A 17,980-nucleotide genomic window follows, 5' to 3' on the forward strand; every position below is an offset into this window, starting at 1 on the left:
GCCGTGTGCTTCTCCGTCTAACTGCGTGCCAGCTGTGCAACATGGGCCGTCCTTTTCTTTTCTACTTTCTTTTGTCGTGACATTCTAATGTACAGATCGTTGTTGTTGGTCTAGTTCCACCACCTTTCATGAATGCGCCTTGATTAGGATAAAAGAAAAGTGGAAAGAGAAAAAAATCTCAGGGATTTTTGATTCATGACAGGGAGAAAGAGAATAGAGAAAAACCTCCCTAGAAGTTTTTATTCAGAATAGAGCAATTCATACAAGATGGTAGCAATAGGTATATATGTATGTAAATTGTGTTTGTGTAATTTAATGAATTGAATGTCAAAATTTGATTATTACTTTCCACGAATTTCTATCAGAACGTAAACAAAACAAATCACTTTGTTATTCAAACCACTAAAACGAAAGCAAAATATTGCATAAAACCTCAAAAAACTTGCATTTGGAGGCTTTATATTTATTTGTGCTTTGTGCTATTTTAACACGCGGCACTTCGTTTGCATTAGTTTGTTTAGTTTTAATCTCACAAATCACAATATTACCAAACCATTCACTGAATTTTCGCAAACATGTAATTTTTCCTACTTTTGTTTGTTTTGTATTGCGAAGGGAGCTGACATCAAAGTAAAGTAATTGTTTTTTAATGGCGCCACCTTCAGCACTCAATTCGCCTTGATCGTGATATATACAAATGTTGTTGTTGCACTAGCGAAGCCAGCTTCTATGAACTCGCCGTAATTACTATGGTATGAATGGCCCAAGGCGAATTTATTACAGGTGACAGCAAACACATATAAGTAAAACCCTACATGTATTTGTTGTTGCGTTGGTGCAAGCATCATGTCAAAATCAGCAAGCAAATGTAAACATACGAATGTAAACATACCAATACATACAAACAAAGCATATCATTTTGACGTAAGCCATCCCTACGGCGAAAAATTCAGCTGGGTGAATGCTGTCACCTTATTAAATCCACCTTGGAATGGCCATATTTACCCAATAATAATACTTTGATAATAAAACGTTTATCCAGCTGAAAGCCTCCGTTGCTAGCGCTGCGTTATCTTTTTGTTTATTTAGCAATTCTATTGTTATTTAAGCTTTAAAAAAAAAAAAAAAAAAAAAAACGTTTATCGTTATTTTTTATTTTCTGTCGAAATTATTTATTTGCACTTTTTCTAGTCTCGATTGGCGGGACAGTTATTTACAAGCGCCGGAAAATTACAAACATATCTGACGCGGTCGTACCACATTCCTCGTTCGCAAAAGAGTCGGACCGCACGTCCGTTCACGCATTGCCAGAAATATCGGCAATGTGTGACATCCCCAAAACGAGCACCATTTGGAGCTACATTGCAATCAATACCATCGCTATCATTTCCGCCGGCGCAATTTTCACAACTACAGGGTGGGCATTTTCCAAGCTGGCAGCTTTGCAGCGAAGCATTGAACCGCTCACCAAGCGGGCAATATTGTTGAATGATCATGTCGCCATGACATATAAAATATCCAAAACAATCGGTTAGATCAGGGAACTTGTAACCATAGGGTTTGTTATCACATTCAACTAAATAAGAATTCTCGCGCGTATCAAAATTTGTTAAATTATCGTGTCTGATTCCATTACATCCAATTGTTGCCGTTAGTATGGTAACAATATATACAAGGAGCATTACTACTGAAAGAAATATTAAAATTAAAGCAGTTTAATTATTTAACCAGAATATTTGATTCACCTGGCATTGTAATATAAGTAAGTTTTTTACCGTTACTCATTTATGCCGACCAATCAACTGTCAATATATTAAAGAACTAACATAATAAGCGAACAAAACTACGGGTTTTTATAGTCCCTGGCAGCTTGCACGCATCCGTTCATCAACCTTTTCTGTTTTTCATTGCCCGCCGACGCAGATGGGAAAATGTATATTACATTCGGACTAAAATATTTACTTTGTGGCTGACCTGGTATTTTATCTATCAACAAGTGCATATATATGTACATAAGTTCTCGTAAATACACATAACGGTATATTTATATATTATATGTTAGTACTCTAATGGATTTCCGTATTTATACACATAAATATACATACATACATATAAATGTATAATCTTATATAAGCTAACGCAATAAATGTAACAGTTTATAGAGGGCACCAAGCACGTGGTGATGTACCAGCTAACTGTAGCGGGCGAATTGGCGAGGAAAGGAACTTGTAACTTCTCAAGCAGGCAAACTAGTGACTAGAAGTATAGCTGGCCATTGCCTAGTGAAGACGCGTGCCCGTAGAATGGGTCCGCTAGCAAACGACCTCAACTACCGCGCGGACGAGGAAATTGAAAACTTCGACTATTGGCTCTGTGACTGACCTGCGCTGGCGAGAGAAAGAAGATTACTTTCATCACTATTCACTTGTTTGTCTAGCAGTACTCAAGGTACAACAAATATTCATGCATTTTTAAAGCTAAAAACTGTTATAGAAGTCTTCCTCGGAACTTTTCTCTCAAACAATCTCAATTCTAAAGCCCAAAATAGCACAGAAAAATATATTTGGAGAATTCACATAATAAAAAGTGATCCTGTCTGAAATTCGTTTGGTGTCAAACGTCTTTAGTAGAAGTGTTTCCAGCCTTTGTATTTACGTGAGCAGCAACCACCTGGGCAGAGCAACCCGTTCAGAAAGTGGTTTTTACAGCTCTACTTCTGTATTTCGGAAGGCAATGGCAAACCTGTGTATTTCTGCCATGAAAAATCTCAAAACGCGCGGCACCAATAGGAGAAGGAGCTCGATCAAACACCTAACAGAAGTGTACACGAATGATTATTTTTTTTATTTCTTCAACTCATAGCTCTTAAAATGGATGCGTTGGCGCTGAACAAACAAAGGATGTCTCATTTGAGACTTTGCGAAAATTCTCGTGGATAGTTCCCAAGCTCAGTACTTGACTAGATCCTGGGTTGTTTTGCTTAAAAGGTACGATCGACTGAAGCAATGACTACAGTCTTAAACATTACCTTTTGATGAAAGGGTTTCAGCTGTGGCCAGTATATTCCCTTACTTAAGTCCTCGAGAAAATCTTCCGCAAATCGAACGATACATACTTATGTATATACATGGTAGGTAGGTAGGTAGGGTGGTTGTCGTAAGACACACTTAGACCTTCGACAGGTCCATTGTGATACCACTGGAGCTTATCCTTACTCTACGTGTACCTTTTCAAACCATCCGGTAGCTTTAATAAACGAGCAGAGCTTCGTTAGTTTTAGATGGGATATGTCCGCTACAGCGGTTAGAAATGCTGTATCGAGGGTGCGCAGCCTTCTCCTAGCTAGGCTTTCACACTCACATAAAAGGTGTCTGACTGTTTCCTCTTCTTCTGTATTTAGACAGCTTCTACAGAAATCGAAGTAAGGTAGTCCTAACCTTCTAGCGTGGCTGCCTATTAAACAATGACCTGTTAATACATCTATCATTTTTCTTATAGATTCTCTGTTGAATCTTAGCAAGATCTTCGATCGACCGCTGTTCCAGTTCGGCCATGTCTGTCTGCTTAGTTCGCATGTTGTGAGGTTTTGCCAGATTGTATTTACCTTTTTGATGGTTTCCCTGTCTATAAGTAATTTACAAGTGGCTATAGGCATGGGTATCAGCGCCTTATCCGGTTCGAGATCGAGCGTTGTACCGGCTCTTGCAAGTTCATCCGCCTTACAATTTCCCGGAATGTCCCTGTGGCCTGGTACCCAGATAAGGTGCACCTTGTAGCACTTAGATACGTCATCTAGTAGTTTAAAACATTCTAGAACTGATTCCAGCGCTTTTATTGCTGCTTGACTGTCCGAGTAAATGAAGACTTCATTTGTGGATAATACTCTCGTTTTTATCTCTTTAAGTCCCTCTTTTATGGCAGTGACTTCCGCCTGAAATACACTGCAATGATTAGGCAGGCGAAATGATTAGCATACTCCGAGTTTGTCGGAGTAGACCCCTCCACCTACTTTGTTATCCAGTTTTGAGCCATCTGTGTAGATGTTTAGGTCATTTATCTTAACAATGAGCCCGTTATCCCATTCCTCTTTGGAAGGAAATACTGTGACAAAGGATTTATTAAAATTGATGTCCTTGGTCTTACAGAAATCCGTTGTGGGGAATTGTTCTAAAATTGAGGAGTGTCCTCTTTGGTTCGTTCTGAGTAGGCCGATTTCTCTTAGTCTGAGAGTTGCTTTGGCAGCTGTTTGCTTACCGTACTGCTCTATTGGTAAAATGTTAAGCATGATATTTAGTGCATCTGTGGGTATGGTTCTGAGGGTCCCGCAGATGCAAAGACTGGCCATTCTTTGTACGTGTGCCATGGTTCTTTTAATGTACAATTTATCTAAAGCTGGCCACCATACTAATATGCCGTATGTTAGGATAGGTCTGAAAATTGCCGTGTAAAGCCAGTATACGATAGATGGGGAGAGACCCCAACTTAGTCCTATAAGCTGTTTACAAGAGTATAGTGCTATTGTCGCCCTTTTTACTCTATCTTCGACATTTGCCCTCCATGTTAGCTTTCGGTCTAGTATTAGACCTAAGTAGCAGGCCTCATCACTAAATGACAGTGCCGTTACACCTAGAGTCGGAGGAGTTATATTTGGAATTTTGTGTTTCCTGGTAAATAGGATGAGTTCAGTTTTATTGGGGTTGACGCTTAGCCCATTTGCTTTTGACCAGTTTTCAACCATGTTTAGTAAATCCTGCATGACTTCTATGAGTGTATTGGGGAATTTCCCCCTTACTACCATTGCAACATCGTCCGCATATGCTACAACGTGTTGTCCTCTCTCCTCTAGGCTCTTTAGCAATGAGTTTAGTGCCAGCACCCATAGGAGAGGGGACAGCACACCGCCTTGAGGTGTTCCTCTGCTAACTTTTTTCTTGATCTCTGAGGCCCCTAGGATTGCGATCACAAATCTGCTCAAGAGCATGTTTTTGATGAACTCAACCAGAGCGCCAGAGATCCCGAAATCCGTCAGTGCCTTTATTATGGTATCCGGTAGGATGTTGTTGAATGCGCCCTCGATATCTAGGAAGGCTACCAGTGTGAATTCTTTAATGTATATACATAGCCCCAAGTAACAATACAAAATTTTGCTTGGGAGTCACATGCAATAACATAAAGAACCTTAGCAAATGGCTTTGAAAAGTCATGGTAACTAGACCTACACGTCTATAGAGTATAGGCAGACCCATGGCTAAGATACGCGTGAAAATTTTAAAATTTTTTGACAATAACATTTTTTTATTAGTCTAAAAAATAATTCATTTGGTAATATGTTCTTCACGATTTTTGAGAACTACTCGCAACATATTATAAAAATTTACTCAAAACTTCACTTTTTTCAATGAAAAATAAAAAAACTTCTCTGTAAAATTAAAGTGAGATATTAATTTAGCAACACTTTACCTCTAGAGCAACACTCATTTAGTCCAAGTTTACATTTATAAAACCTATCTCAACTGACTTGCCTGTCCCAATTGTTGAAATAACAAGTTGACCATTAGAATGAAATAATGAGAAAAAAACGCACAGTCGGTTAATAAGGGTCACACTTTCCGATGTTCCATACAAATACGCAAATGTATGTATAACAAATTCGAAAAATATGTCCACTACTACTTTTTCGTCATAAATTTGCATGGGTCAATTTTTCGTATTTATATTGTTATTTTATTATTTATTATTTTCAATCCGTTATGGATGCCATTCACACTTTTGCTATTAGTTGGCGGAAGTTAATATTTAAATCTCGCACGCAGATGGCTGCTGTGCGCAATTTGCAACTTTTCGTCACGATATCGAAGTGGTAGTAGAAGGGACACTGCTGTAGGATGGCATGTCCTTTAACACAGTAAATAAAATAATCGCAACGCAGCATGTGTGGAAATACATGTTGCCCATAGATTGGGCAATCAATGAGTTCGCCACCATCACTACTCGCTGATCCGTCGGCGCTGTTGTCAGTGCCTCCATTTCCATTTGTTGAGCCAATTGTACTTGCAACGGTATCAGGAGTCCGAAATGGGCAACCTGCACTTTCGGGCATGTCGCATTTGGCTGTATTCGCATTCCAATGGAGATTGGCGCTACATTCTTGCAACACCGCTTGCCCATAGTAGCATATGAAGTATTGTTGGCAATTGCTACTGCTGCCTAAGAAGACTATACGGTTTTGATCGAGTGGTTGTGAAGCACAGTATCGTGAAGCATTTAGCAGTTCATTTTCATTTTCATTGTTATTGTTATTGTTGTTGCCTGTATTTCCATTATTATTATTGTTATTACTACTGGTGTTTTCATTGTTGCCATTGCTGGATATATCGATCTCACAATTTACGTTGTCGGCGGTGTCGCAGAGCTTGCTGATCGGATTGAACAGCATTGTTGGCGGACAGGGTGCCATCACCGCCTGTCCGTTTTCCAAACACAAATAAAATGAACGACAGTCATCTGGATTTCTGTCGAATTCGCCAGCGGTATGATTTAAACAAATACTATTCTGACGCTTGATCCTGTTCGGAGTGACTAAATTTGATGAAGAGGCGTATGCAAACTGTGATACGGTTGCCAATGCCAAATATATACGAAAAACTGAAAAACGTATACCAACGAAACTAAATAAGTTCTTAGTAATGAATTCATTTGAATGTGTATGCATTTATGTACATATAAAAATAGTTTTATAGAGTTAAAAAACGGGATGCTGTATGGATGTACATATGCTGCTATTTACCGTTGATGAGCTCGGGTTCCATTATCGTAACGAATTCAAAACTTTCTAATATAACTTGTTTGGCGGATTGACGTCCTTTTCACCAGCCGTCTTAAAATATTCTAACTTTATTTCGAAATTTGTTTGCGAAACCTAAAAGAAAACTCCATACATATATGTAAATATATTTTTTAAGGTGCGTATGTGTGCACAAGTATGAGTATTGAATATGTATGGTACATACATATGTATACTTTATAGTAGCTGCTAATGAATATGTACGTATGTATATTTTTGAAAGCCTTCCAAACATTTCGTTCTCATTACTTAAAGATAATATCTTTGCTAATATCCACAAAAAAAACAAAAAAGTGAGGCGTAAACTATAACATTTTAATTTCCGTTCGTGAGTTCAAAACCACGCATTTATTTACTTGCAGTGTGCACATATATATGTACATATATGTACAAATACCAAATATGTTGTAATAAGTAAACCAAGAAAGGTTTGAGCAATTTTAAACGGTCTTCAGGTGTGAGTCCAAGTTTTTCCTTCCAGTTAAATGAAATATTATATTTCGCAATGCTTATGAATATGTCACGACTGAATGAAGAATAAAGAATTTCTTCCGCAAATAATTTGCAGACGTTGAATTCAAATTCTTATAGACTATTTGGTATTCTCAGGAAAGTAAAACAACAACTTCTTGTCAAATGTGATGTCATATGTATAATATATAGTAACTAGTAGTAGTAGCATACATGATTAGGTTAGGTTAGTTTGCAATGGATGCCGCCGACAAACTACAAGAGGTTGGCTTGCTAGTTGCCATCATGGGGACCACTGGTGTCTCGGACGAATTTGATTAGGCCGTTTAGATCAATATCTGCCACCATTTTTTGAGTATCGTAAAAAGGTGTTCATATATGTATGTATATCGAGGCCTTCTACATGATACGCTCTTGCAGCTTCAGCAGCATTTTCGATACAGTTCGCCCAGTCTTTGTGTATCTTTCCCATTTCGGTTGCACGTCACGCATGTATATTAGGAATGTCAATCTCAGGATCGGCATGTTTTTGAACTCCGAAAATCAAAAAATTTTTGAGTATAAATTTGTTTCATCAAATGCAACTAGTAAAATTTTCATTTGAGGAATGGAAAGCTTTCTTTGCAGCATTGATTGAGTTTCTAATTGTGGGGATAGAGGCTATTACCTGCAGAAATGATTTCGATTTCTATCAACAATCCAACGGGCAGCTGACTTTGTGGGCCATACATTCAGGGAGAATACTCTCAATGCTCTTATTTCCTTAACGCCACTCTTTAATCAAAACAAACTGTTATTTCATCTATACTAATATTATAAAGAGGAAAACTTTGTTTGTTTGTAATGAATAGGCTCAAAAACTACTGGACCGATTTTAAAAATTCTTTCACCATTCGAAAGCTACATCATCCACGAGTAACATGGATTATATTTTATTTTGGAAATAGGGCTCGAGATATAGGTCAAAACGTGGACCCGGGTAACCTTCGGATGTGTATGTACAATATGGGTATCAAATGGAAGCTGTTGGTGAATGCTTTAGTTCAGAGTATTTCCATCCGCTCCGTGACTAGGGTCTCGAGGTAGAGACCAAAACGTGGACCCTAGAATGTGTTTGTACAATATGGATATCAAATGAAAGCTGTTGATAAGTGCTTTAATACGGGGTAATTTTCATACCTATTGATGACTAGGGCCTCGAAATATATGCCAAAACGTGGACTCGCCGTGTCTTTGCACCGAATTAAACCAAACTTACGCACATTGTTAAGTAAGTATTGAAAATGGGTTTCGTAAAGTTTGGTTGTAATTCGGAGCACTGGCAACGGGTACAGCGTTCTTTTGAACCAGTCATAATGTCGCTTACTTTTTTAACGCTTGGGGCGGAACTGAACTGTCAAATTGACAGTGTGAGTTACAATGTGTCAATATTTCTTTCTGATTTGGATGCCATAAGGAAAAAACGTAAGTGCAACATGTAAAAATTGTTTGTGAATTTTTTAATTTATATTTTATATTTACTCAAAAACAAATAGAAAAACAAAAAATATTGTTTATGCCAAAGCGCTTGAATAAAGAATAAAGAAATAAATAATATGAAATTCATATATTTTCTGTTCTAAACCATATCTATTCTATTTTAGTGTGCCCAGCGAAGGGGGCCGGGTTTGCTAGTCGCTAATATATTTAAAATACAACAAAGTTGGCCGAGCTCCTCCTAATATTTGTGACGTGCGTCTTTATGCTGTTCCAGAAATGGAGGGACCTACAGTTTCAAGCCGACTCCGAATGGTAGATATTTTTATGAGGAGCTTTTTCATGGCAGAAATACACTCGGAGGTTTGCCAATGCCCGCCGACGGGCGACCGCCATTAGAAAAATGTTTTTCTTAATTTTTGGTGGTTCACCGAGATTCGAACCTACGTTCTCTCCATGAATTCCGAATGGTTGTCACGCACCTGCCCATTCGGCTACTTCGTTTAATTTCAGTGCAGTCTCAGGAATAGGATGCAAAATAAGACCCCGAAAATGCAAGGATAAGTAAAATCCCGAAAATTTAAAGCCCATATATATACAAGTATAAGTACATATTTATATACATGCATAAGCATAACTGAAATTACTCATACGCCCCGTATGCCGAAATATACTTCCCAGAGTAGAGAATACAAAGCCGGCGCCATCCGTATACCGGTACTTTGTTCTGCAGAAATTTGACAGAATCTGCTGTTTCGAAAACAAACAAACCTCTGTGTGAAAAGTTACAAAGATCAGTGAATATAACTTGAGTTGGCGCAGTCTTGTATTCTATCATTCTTGAATATACTCGTATATGAATATGTTCATATTATTCAGCACACACGAATTTTATGATGGAAACGAAAAAGAATTAAAATTTAATTTTTAAAACTTCATGTTGTTTCTCTTCTTTACTAAGGAATAAATCACCGTACATTTCAATATGTAATTAAAGTAAAACTTAAGCACTTTCTTCCACATGACAATGGAAATTTAAAAACTGTTTTCCAAAATAAATCAAAAGAAAATTTCGTCATGTTTGAATACGCGTATACCTGTACGTAAGCAAGTAGGTAAGAAAATTGCTGAAGTCGTAGTTATCTTTAGATGTGAACCAAACAAATTTACTTTGATTAGGAAAATTAATTCGTGGTATTCTCACATCCTATACTTCAAAACAATTTTAAATATCCTAAATCATAAATTGACTCAAGTTGTAATTCCAAACGAGATTAAACGGCTATATTAGATGGGATAGAAGGGAGAGGGATAACACTAGTCTACAAGGAAAAGTATCCGAAATAATTTAAACTAATATCTGCTTCTCTGTCCATGCAAAATTCGGATTGATAACTAAAATTAATTTATTAGTTTGAGTTTTTACGATAATCGTATCTTTCGTGTTTAATGGAACTAGGCCGACAAAATTTAACCAACATTCAGACCCAGAAACCAGACTATATATTTCCGAAGGTTTATGATGCGCTGAATCCAAATCTGGCCTCAGAATTGCTCTATCAGCTCTGGTTTTCGAGATATCCTAACCTAAAAGTGCAAAAAACACCATTTTTGCCCATGAAAATTTCAAAATGCGATATCTCTGCGAAAAAAAATGATATTTGAGCAAACAAAACGCCATTTGAAAAAAGAAGGATTGTATTTAAAGATGCCATCCTTTAATTTTGGTGAAAGAAAACATCTGCAAGGCTACATAACCTCAAATATGGGAAAAATGGGGTTTTTTGCACTTTTAGGTTAGGATATCTCGAAAACCAGAGCTGATAGAGCAATTCTGAGGCCAGATTTGGATTCAGCGCATCATAAACCTTCGGAAATATATAGTCTGGTTTCTGGGTCTGAATGTTGGTTAAATTTTGTCGGCCTGTGTAATCGGACCCATGTCCGCTGGAATTGTATGTTCCAGGACTCCTACTCACAACACATCCAGACAAGATCTGCTGACTAGACAGTCATGCTGTTAGGTGAAGTTACTTCATAAAACAACAGCTTTGGCAGCAAAGGCTAAAAACCTTGAATCCAATTATTCTAAAGACCCATTACTCTTAGCTGCGGTCAATCTAAATCAGAACTTGAGGAACAATAAATCCTTATTAAGGATACTTGCGAATGTCCATTCGGGTACTGTACTACATATTTTTTTTTTTTTTTTTTGGTGGGTGAGGTAGGGTTCAAAATGCCTTCGCACTTACAGCGACCGTCGTCTACTGCGTCGTGTGGTGTGGCCACTAAAACAGTCCCTCCTCCTCTCCTGGGGAGACTCCCCTCCCGGAACTGCTTTGTACATTACTTCGGGAGGGCCCAGAACGGCGTCCATGAAAAGGACCAAATTCTAATTCACCCACGTCTGGGTCCACCATATTTGTAGCCAGCATTCATGCTATAGGCTCGTCTTCTTTTGTCTCTATCTGCGGGGCTTCATGTTGTCGGCTTATCTTCTAGTCAAGTATATTAGCATCTCTGTCCATGTCAAGTTTTTTGGCACGTAGGACTCGCTCTATATACGTGCGAATAATTTGCCAATTTTCTGCGCTTTCTATCATTTTATCAGTGATGTTGTCAGCTCTTAAGGGGCCTAGTCTGCCTTCGACAGCTTTGCGATCTAGTTTCCATCTCTCACATTTGAAGAAAGTGTGATCTGCGTCGTCAATGAGTGCATCTCCGTAGATGCATTTAGTAGTTTCTGACTTGCCTATGTTGTTAAGGTATTTGTAAAAGTATCCATGTCCAGATAGCATCTGTGTGGTATAATAGTTTACCTCGCCGAACTGTCTGTTATACCATTTGTCTAGATTTGGTATAAGTCTCTTCGTCCATCGGCCTTTCGTCTCTGACTCCCATCGCTCTTGCCATATTTGCAGTGTATGTGCTCCAATTTGCTGCTTTGCGCTCGTTTTGGTGCGGGCGCGTGTGTGGTCTCCTATGGCGTTTGTCTTGCTCTTTTTAAAGGTCCATAGTTCTTTTCGCTCTCTCGCTAGCAGATCTATAGGTATCGTGCCGCTAATAATGAGTACTGCTGCTTCTGATACCGTGCGATAAGCTGAAGCGACGCGGAGGGCGGCGGTTCTTTGGGCCTTGGCCAGGATCTTGCGGCGACACTCAGTTTTAAGTGTGTCCGCCCATACTTCACATCCGTAAAGTAAAATGGATACCGTCGTGTCCATGAGCAGCTTCCGCCTGCTTGCGATGGTCCTCCGATGTTTGCCATTAGTCTTGATAGCCTTGAGATTGTTTTGGTGGATTTTTCAGCAGCGTACTGGATTTGTGCCCAGTATGTCAGTTTGTTGTCGAGTTTGATGCCCAGATATTTCACTACTTTTGAGGTTGTTTTGTTCTCTGTGTAGACTGGCATTGTCACTTCCACAGGTATGCGCGCTCTCGTGAATAGGATCAGTTCTGTTTTTGCCGGAGCTAAACTAAGGTCTTGCGAGTCGAGCCATGTCTTGATTCTTGTCATCGTTTGTGTAAGTTTCCACCTTGCTGCGTCTACATCCCGTGCGGTAATTACTGCTGCGACATCGTCAGCGTATCCTACTAGGTAACAATCGTCGGGCATGTCGGTGGTGAGGATGCCGTCATAGCTAACGTTCCAGAGATCGAGGCCTAGTATGGACCCTTGGGCCGCGCCGGAGGTTATCATTTTTGTCCGTTGTCTTTTTCTTGTGTCGTAGATGAGTACGCGGTCTTTGAGGTAGCTGCGGATCATCTTCATCAGGTGTTGGGGTATTTTGAACTGTACTACATATGGTATACTTATATTTGTAGGTAGATATAAGTATGTACTTACAAAAATTATACCGGCGGCGATCTGTGCTCGCGTACTCGTTCAATAAAATAATTTATAATTTTGTTTTAATAAATTCTGTATACAAAAGACAGTATAGTATTGTATATAGGCTCGATTTATTATTAATGATATAAAAAATATTTCAAAAATTGTTCAAATTCTTTGAGTTCTTCTGTTGTAACAAACAGCTTGATGAAGCACAGTACAAGCGCGTTTTTCATAGTCCCAGCCGTAGCCAAAGGGGCACTGCTGCAATAAAAGATATCCGCTTCGACAGTGATAGAAATAGTTACAATTTGTCGCATGCGGATACATATCCATGGTATGCGCCTGGCATTGTTCTTTCGGATTAGTGAAATCGGTCTGAAAAGGTAAGCCAAAAACACTTGTATACTAAGTTATATTCGGAAATCCAAAATTAATTGACAATATTTACAGCCATTTTTTAATAACTTTAACTTAAGTGGCTGTTTATTGCCTGCAGTTACTATACGAATTTTAAATCGGCTAATGATTCCCTTCTGATTCGTATCCGTTGGTTTTTCTCTAGCTAAATTCCAAAACTTTTCAATACCCATTTTCTATGTACATATAGTATTTCTAATAATTCTACTTCCCAACAACAAGAACAAATTTATTACTTACTTGACATCGAACCATTTCTGGATAATCACATTTTCCAGTGCGCGGATTAAAGTGCAGCATGGCAGAGCAGTGCATGGCCAATCTCTCGCCATGGTAGCAAATAAAATAATCAGAGCAAGATTTCGGATGGGGCACGAAAATTATCTGATTTAGATTGTCTACAGCCGGGCATTCGGAGGATATTATTACGACCGTATTGCCATCTGTATTGGGTGAAATCGTGGCCGGCGTAACCATAGCTCCGCTAGCGCTTGTAGTAGTCGCGTTCACATCATACGATTGGCTGGTGATTTTCGTAGACGCCGCAGTACCGTTTGTAGTTGATATGATGGAATTCGATGTAACAGTTTCATTTGTATCCCTAACTGTCGAAAAGAGCAGTGAGCTGAGTGTGGTGGTCGTTTGGACTTGCATAGATGCCGACGAATTACCAACGATGTCGCTTGAAGTGTTAAGTTTGCAGTCGACGAGATGTCTAGGATCGCATGTTTGTAATAATTCATTGAAATAGTCGCCATCCGGGCACTCGCCCTCATAGGAATCGGCACCGGCGCAGTAGATGTAGTGGCTGCAAGACGTATTGCTAACTATAAACACATGGCTTGGTTTATTGTTGCATTCCTCGTAGATGTCGCTATGCACGTGGGCGACAAAAGTAAGTGTCAAAATTGCAAGAGACTTGCAAAACCATTTAGTAGTCATTCTTATTAATTCAATAGTACAAAGTATTTGCCGAATACACAGTTTGTAGCATAAGTATTATTTCGATGGTAGGCTGGAAGCTACTAAAACTTGAAATGCCTGCATTTTGGTAGAAGTATTCAAAAATTGTTAAAATTCGATAAGTGATTGAAGCTTTTGTGCAATCCTCATGTTTTGATGAAGGTGAGTAAAATGATTTTGAAAAATGCTGTCGGTACAAGTTATCAGCGGCAGTGAATGTGGATCTTCAATAACACATAACATATGTATGTATGTATGTATGTATGAATGTATGTATGTATGTATATGCAGTATATATTACTTCTTATGAACGTAGGAGAAAAAGCCGCTTTAACCGCTTTACATGTTTATGCACAGAAGATAATAAATTGTCTCCACATATACTCGTATGTATTTGTATTGTATGTAGCATAGGCGACGGAAGGTATATCGTCTATTTAGACAAAGGGTGCTGGGTCTGGGTTAAAGAAATCAAATAAAGTCCGAGTTTTATATTTTTCATAACGTTTTTTCACATTTCAAAACTGTATTAATACAAGTTGAAGATAAATTAACGTTTATACTTTTACGCAACTAAAGTAGATGCTTTCCATTTCAATTCAACCGGGCTATTCGGGTCATGTTCTCCGATTTCGATGTAACTCAAATATGTTGCTCTCTGGTCAAAATAATGAGACACGTATTTTTTTGTTCGCCCGAAAAAAATTTTTTCAAGAGTTATCGGCAATTTTGTTTTTCGGCTCAAAATCGATTTTTTTTAATTATATAAGAAACAATTTTTTTTAAATGCCCATAACTTAGTCAAAAATGAACCGATTTTAATAATTCTGGGCTCAAAATGATCGTCATTACTTACACGAGCGACTTAATGTAATAGAAACAATTGCAAAAAAGTAGTTGAAAATTTTTTATTTATATTAGCAAAAATTTTTTTCGAAATTCAATATTTCAAAAAGTGTATTTTTTTTTTATAACTTTTTCCAAATCAAGAGGACACCTCAAACTTCAGTTGAGCTGAATGCCCAGTAGCTAAAATGAGTCATTTTTGAGTAATGAATTTTTGAGTAAAAAACTTGTTTCGCACTTTTTGTTTTTTGGAAAATAAAAATTTTTTCAATTACTTTTTTGCAAATGTTTCTACATGAAGTCGCTCGTGTAAGTAATGACGATCATTTCGATTCCAGAATCATTAAAATCGGTTCATTTTTGACTAAGTTATGAGCGTTTAAAAAAGAAAAAAATTCTTATAAAAGGAAAAAAAATCGATTTTGAGCCGAAAAACAAAATTGCCGATAACTCTTGAAAAAAATTTTTTTCGGGCGAACAAAAAAATACGTGTCTCATTATTTTGACCAGAGAGCAACATATTTGAGTTACATCGAAATCGGAGAACATGACTCGAATAGCCCGGTTTAATTGAAATGGAAAGCATCAGTACCAAAATTCGTATTTAACAACTAATAATATTATGTTCTAAATATGTTAGTAAGAATAAAAAGTCTTGTATTTTAGGTTAAAAAATTAAAAGTTTCATTTTTATTTTTAACCGAAGACCGAGGAGACCACCTGCTTGCTATTCGGAGGCGCTTTAAAACTGTAGGTCCCTCCCTTTGTGTAAAAACATCGAGACGCACACCAAAAATAGGAGGAGGAGCCCGACCAAACACCTAACAAGGCATGTGTTGTGCGCGCTAATTACAATTATAAAGGGGTGATTTTTTAAGAGCTGTAGGAATCAAAAAAACACACGTAAAATTCAGAAAAATGCATGAAATTTTTTTTTAAATCGATAGTACAGTCCATATAATTTAATGTTTGAAGATTATTTCATGCAAATGACCGCGACTGCGCTTCAAATGGTCCATCCGCTTAGTCCAATTTTGGCATACTCTTTCCAATGTTTCGGCCGGTATCTCACATATAAATGCTTTAATGTTGTCTTCCAATGCGTTAAACGAAGTAGACTTGTCTGAATAGACATGAGCTTTAGCATAGCCCCACAAAAAATAATCTAAAGGCGTTATATCGCACGATCTGGGTGGCCAATTGACAGGTCCCGAACGTGAAATAAAATGTTCAGCGAACCCGCATCTCAACAAGGTCATTGCTTCGCGTGCTGTGTGGCATGTGGCACCGCCTTACTGAAACCACATGCCATGCAAGTTAAGCTCTTGCATTTTGGGCAAAAAAAAGTTGGATATCATTTCACGGTAGCGCTCACCATTCACAGTTACATTACGATTCGCAGCATCTTTGAAGAAGTACGGTCCAATGATACCTTCAGCCCATAAACAGCACCAAACTGTGACCTTTTCTGGATACATTGGTAGCTCTTGCAATTCTTCTGGCTAATCCTCACTCCAAAATCGACAATTCTGCTTATTTACGTACCTATTGATCCAAAAATGAACTTCGTCGCTGAACACAATTTTTCGATAAAAAAGTGGATCTTCGGCCAACTTTCCAAGAGCCTATTCACCAAAAATTCTGCGTTGCGGTAAGTCGTTCGGCTTCAATTCTTGCACCAGCTGTATTTTGAAAGGCTTCACACCTAAATCCTTTCGCAAAATTTTCCACGTTGTTGAGTAACAGAGGCCCAATTGCTGCGAACGGTGACGAATCGATAATTGATGGTCATCATTAACACTGGCCGATACAGCTGCGATATTCTCTTCAGTTCGCATTCTACGTAAGCGTGTTGGTGGCTTGATGTCCAGTTATGTAAATTTGGTTCTAAATTTAGTCACAATAGTTCGAATAGCCGCTTCAGTGGATCGATTAAACTGACCATAAAATGGAAGAAGCGCGCGATAAACTTTCTTAACAGAACACGAATTTTTATAATAAAATTCAATGATTTGCAAGCGTTGTTCGTTTGTAAGACGATTCATGGTTAAATTATAGACCAAACTGAAGATGTTTGACAGTGAAACAAAACACGAAACGTGCGTCAGCTGCTTAAACCAACTGTTTAAAAAGATATTAGCTAAAAAATCACCCGTTTCATACAGAGTGGCACAAAATTACTAACCTTGTAGGAAGATTTATAATTTTTACTTGTGAACCAGACAGCAGTGGTATGCAAACAGAAAGCAATGGAGTGCGTAAAGGTCAGAATAAAGATTTCTACCACTCGAAATCCTTTTGTTTGTTTAGCAAAAAAGTTAATCAAAATCAAAATTGATGATGAATTTTACGCTACTTGTATCACTAGATTAGTGTGGAAAGTTGCAGTAATTCAATTTTCACAGGAAAGCATACAAATCTTTCAAAATATTTCTTTTAAACAAACTTTCGCGTATTCCAAGCTAAAACTACTCCAAACGAATCGATTTCCACAACGTTGATGACTTGTCACATTCCCGCAGAGTATTTTGAACTTAGCCAAAGTAACTTATAACTGAATAGATTAGAAGTTCAACATTGATATTTCACGAAACCATGCATGCACTATTTTTCTTGCTTCTTGCATTAAAATAGATGTTTTTTTAAAAAAAAAAAGAGGTTGTCTGTAAAGTCGGTTTACTGACGATAGTTTAACGTGATAACGTCATAAGAAAATACTAATTGAATGGTTGCATTTTTCAAAAGAAAATTTTAATTTTATTTGTTTGATAGATATTTTGTATGGATATAGAGAATGAGTTAACATTAACATAACATAATATACTTTAACATAACATAACATAACATAACATAACATAATATACTTTAACATAACATAACATAACATAACATAACATAACATAACATAACATAACATAACATAACATAACATAACATAACATAACATAACATAACATAACATAACATAACATAACATAACATAACATAACATAACATAACATAACATAACATAACATAACATAACATAACATAACATAGCATAGCATAACATAACATAACATAACATAACATAACATAACATAACATAACATAACATAACATAACATAACATAACATAACATAACATA

At 37.6% G+C, this 17,980-nt stretch overlaps 2 protein-coding genes across 2 annotated transcripts; both read right to left on the bottom strand.

The window, feature by feature from the left end:
* Window positions 1-1,187: 1,187 nt before the first annotated feature.
* Window positions 1,188-6,862, bottom strand: LOC129242225 (uncharacterized). Its single transcript, XM_054878779.1, has 4 exons — window positions 6,788-6,862; window positions 5,768-6,645; window positions 1,796-1,802; window positions 1,188-1,687 (listed from the first exon to the last, which is right to left on the bottom strand). The coding sequence occupies exons 1-4, from the start codon at window positions 6,807-6,809 to the stop codon at window positions 1,188-1,190; spliced, it is 1,407 nt and encodes a 468-aa protein (XP_054734754.1). The 5' UTR covers window positions 6,810-6,862.
* Window positions 6,863-12,791: 5,929 nt separating this feature from the next.
* Window positions 12,792-13,985, bottom strand: LOC129242226 (probable chitinase 10). Its single transcript, XM_054878780.1, has 2 exons — window positions 13,284-13,985; window positions 12,792-13,001 (listed from the first exon to the last, which is right to left on the bottom strand). The coding sequence occupies exons 1-2, from the start codon at window positions 13,983-13,985 to the stop codon at window positions 12,792-12,794; spliced, it is 912 nt and encodes a 303-aa protein (XP_054734755.1).
* Between the last annotated feature and the right edge of the window lie 3,995 nt (window positions 13,986-17,980).

Source organism: Anastrepha obliqua, chromosome 3 (genome assembly GCF_027943255.1).
Source record: "Anastrepha obliqua isolate idAnaObli1 chromosome 3, idAnaObli1_1.0, whole genome shotgun sequence".
Taxonomy (NCBI): Eukaryota; Metazoa; Arthropoda; class Insecta; order Diptera; family Tephritidae; genus Anastrepha; species Anastrepha obliqua.

Coding starts and splice junctions, on each gene's coding strand:
- LOC129242225 (XM_054878779.1), bottom strand. CDS start 6,809: ATGGAACCCGAGCTCATCAACG. Junction 6,646..6,787: donor GGAACCCGAGCTCATCAACG/GTAAATAGCAGC, acceptor TACGTTTTTCAG/TTTTTCGTATATATTTGGCA.
- LOC129242226 (XM_054878780.1), bottom strand. CDS start 13,985: ATGACTACTAAATGGTTTTGCAAGTCTCTTGCAATTTTGACACTTACT. Junction 13,002..13,283: donor CAGAAATGGTTCGATGTCAA/GTAAGTAATAAA, acceptor TTACCTTTTCAG/ACCGATTTCACTAATCCGAA.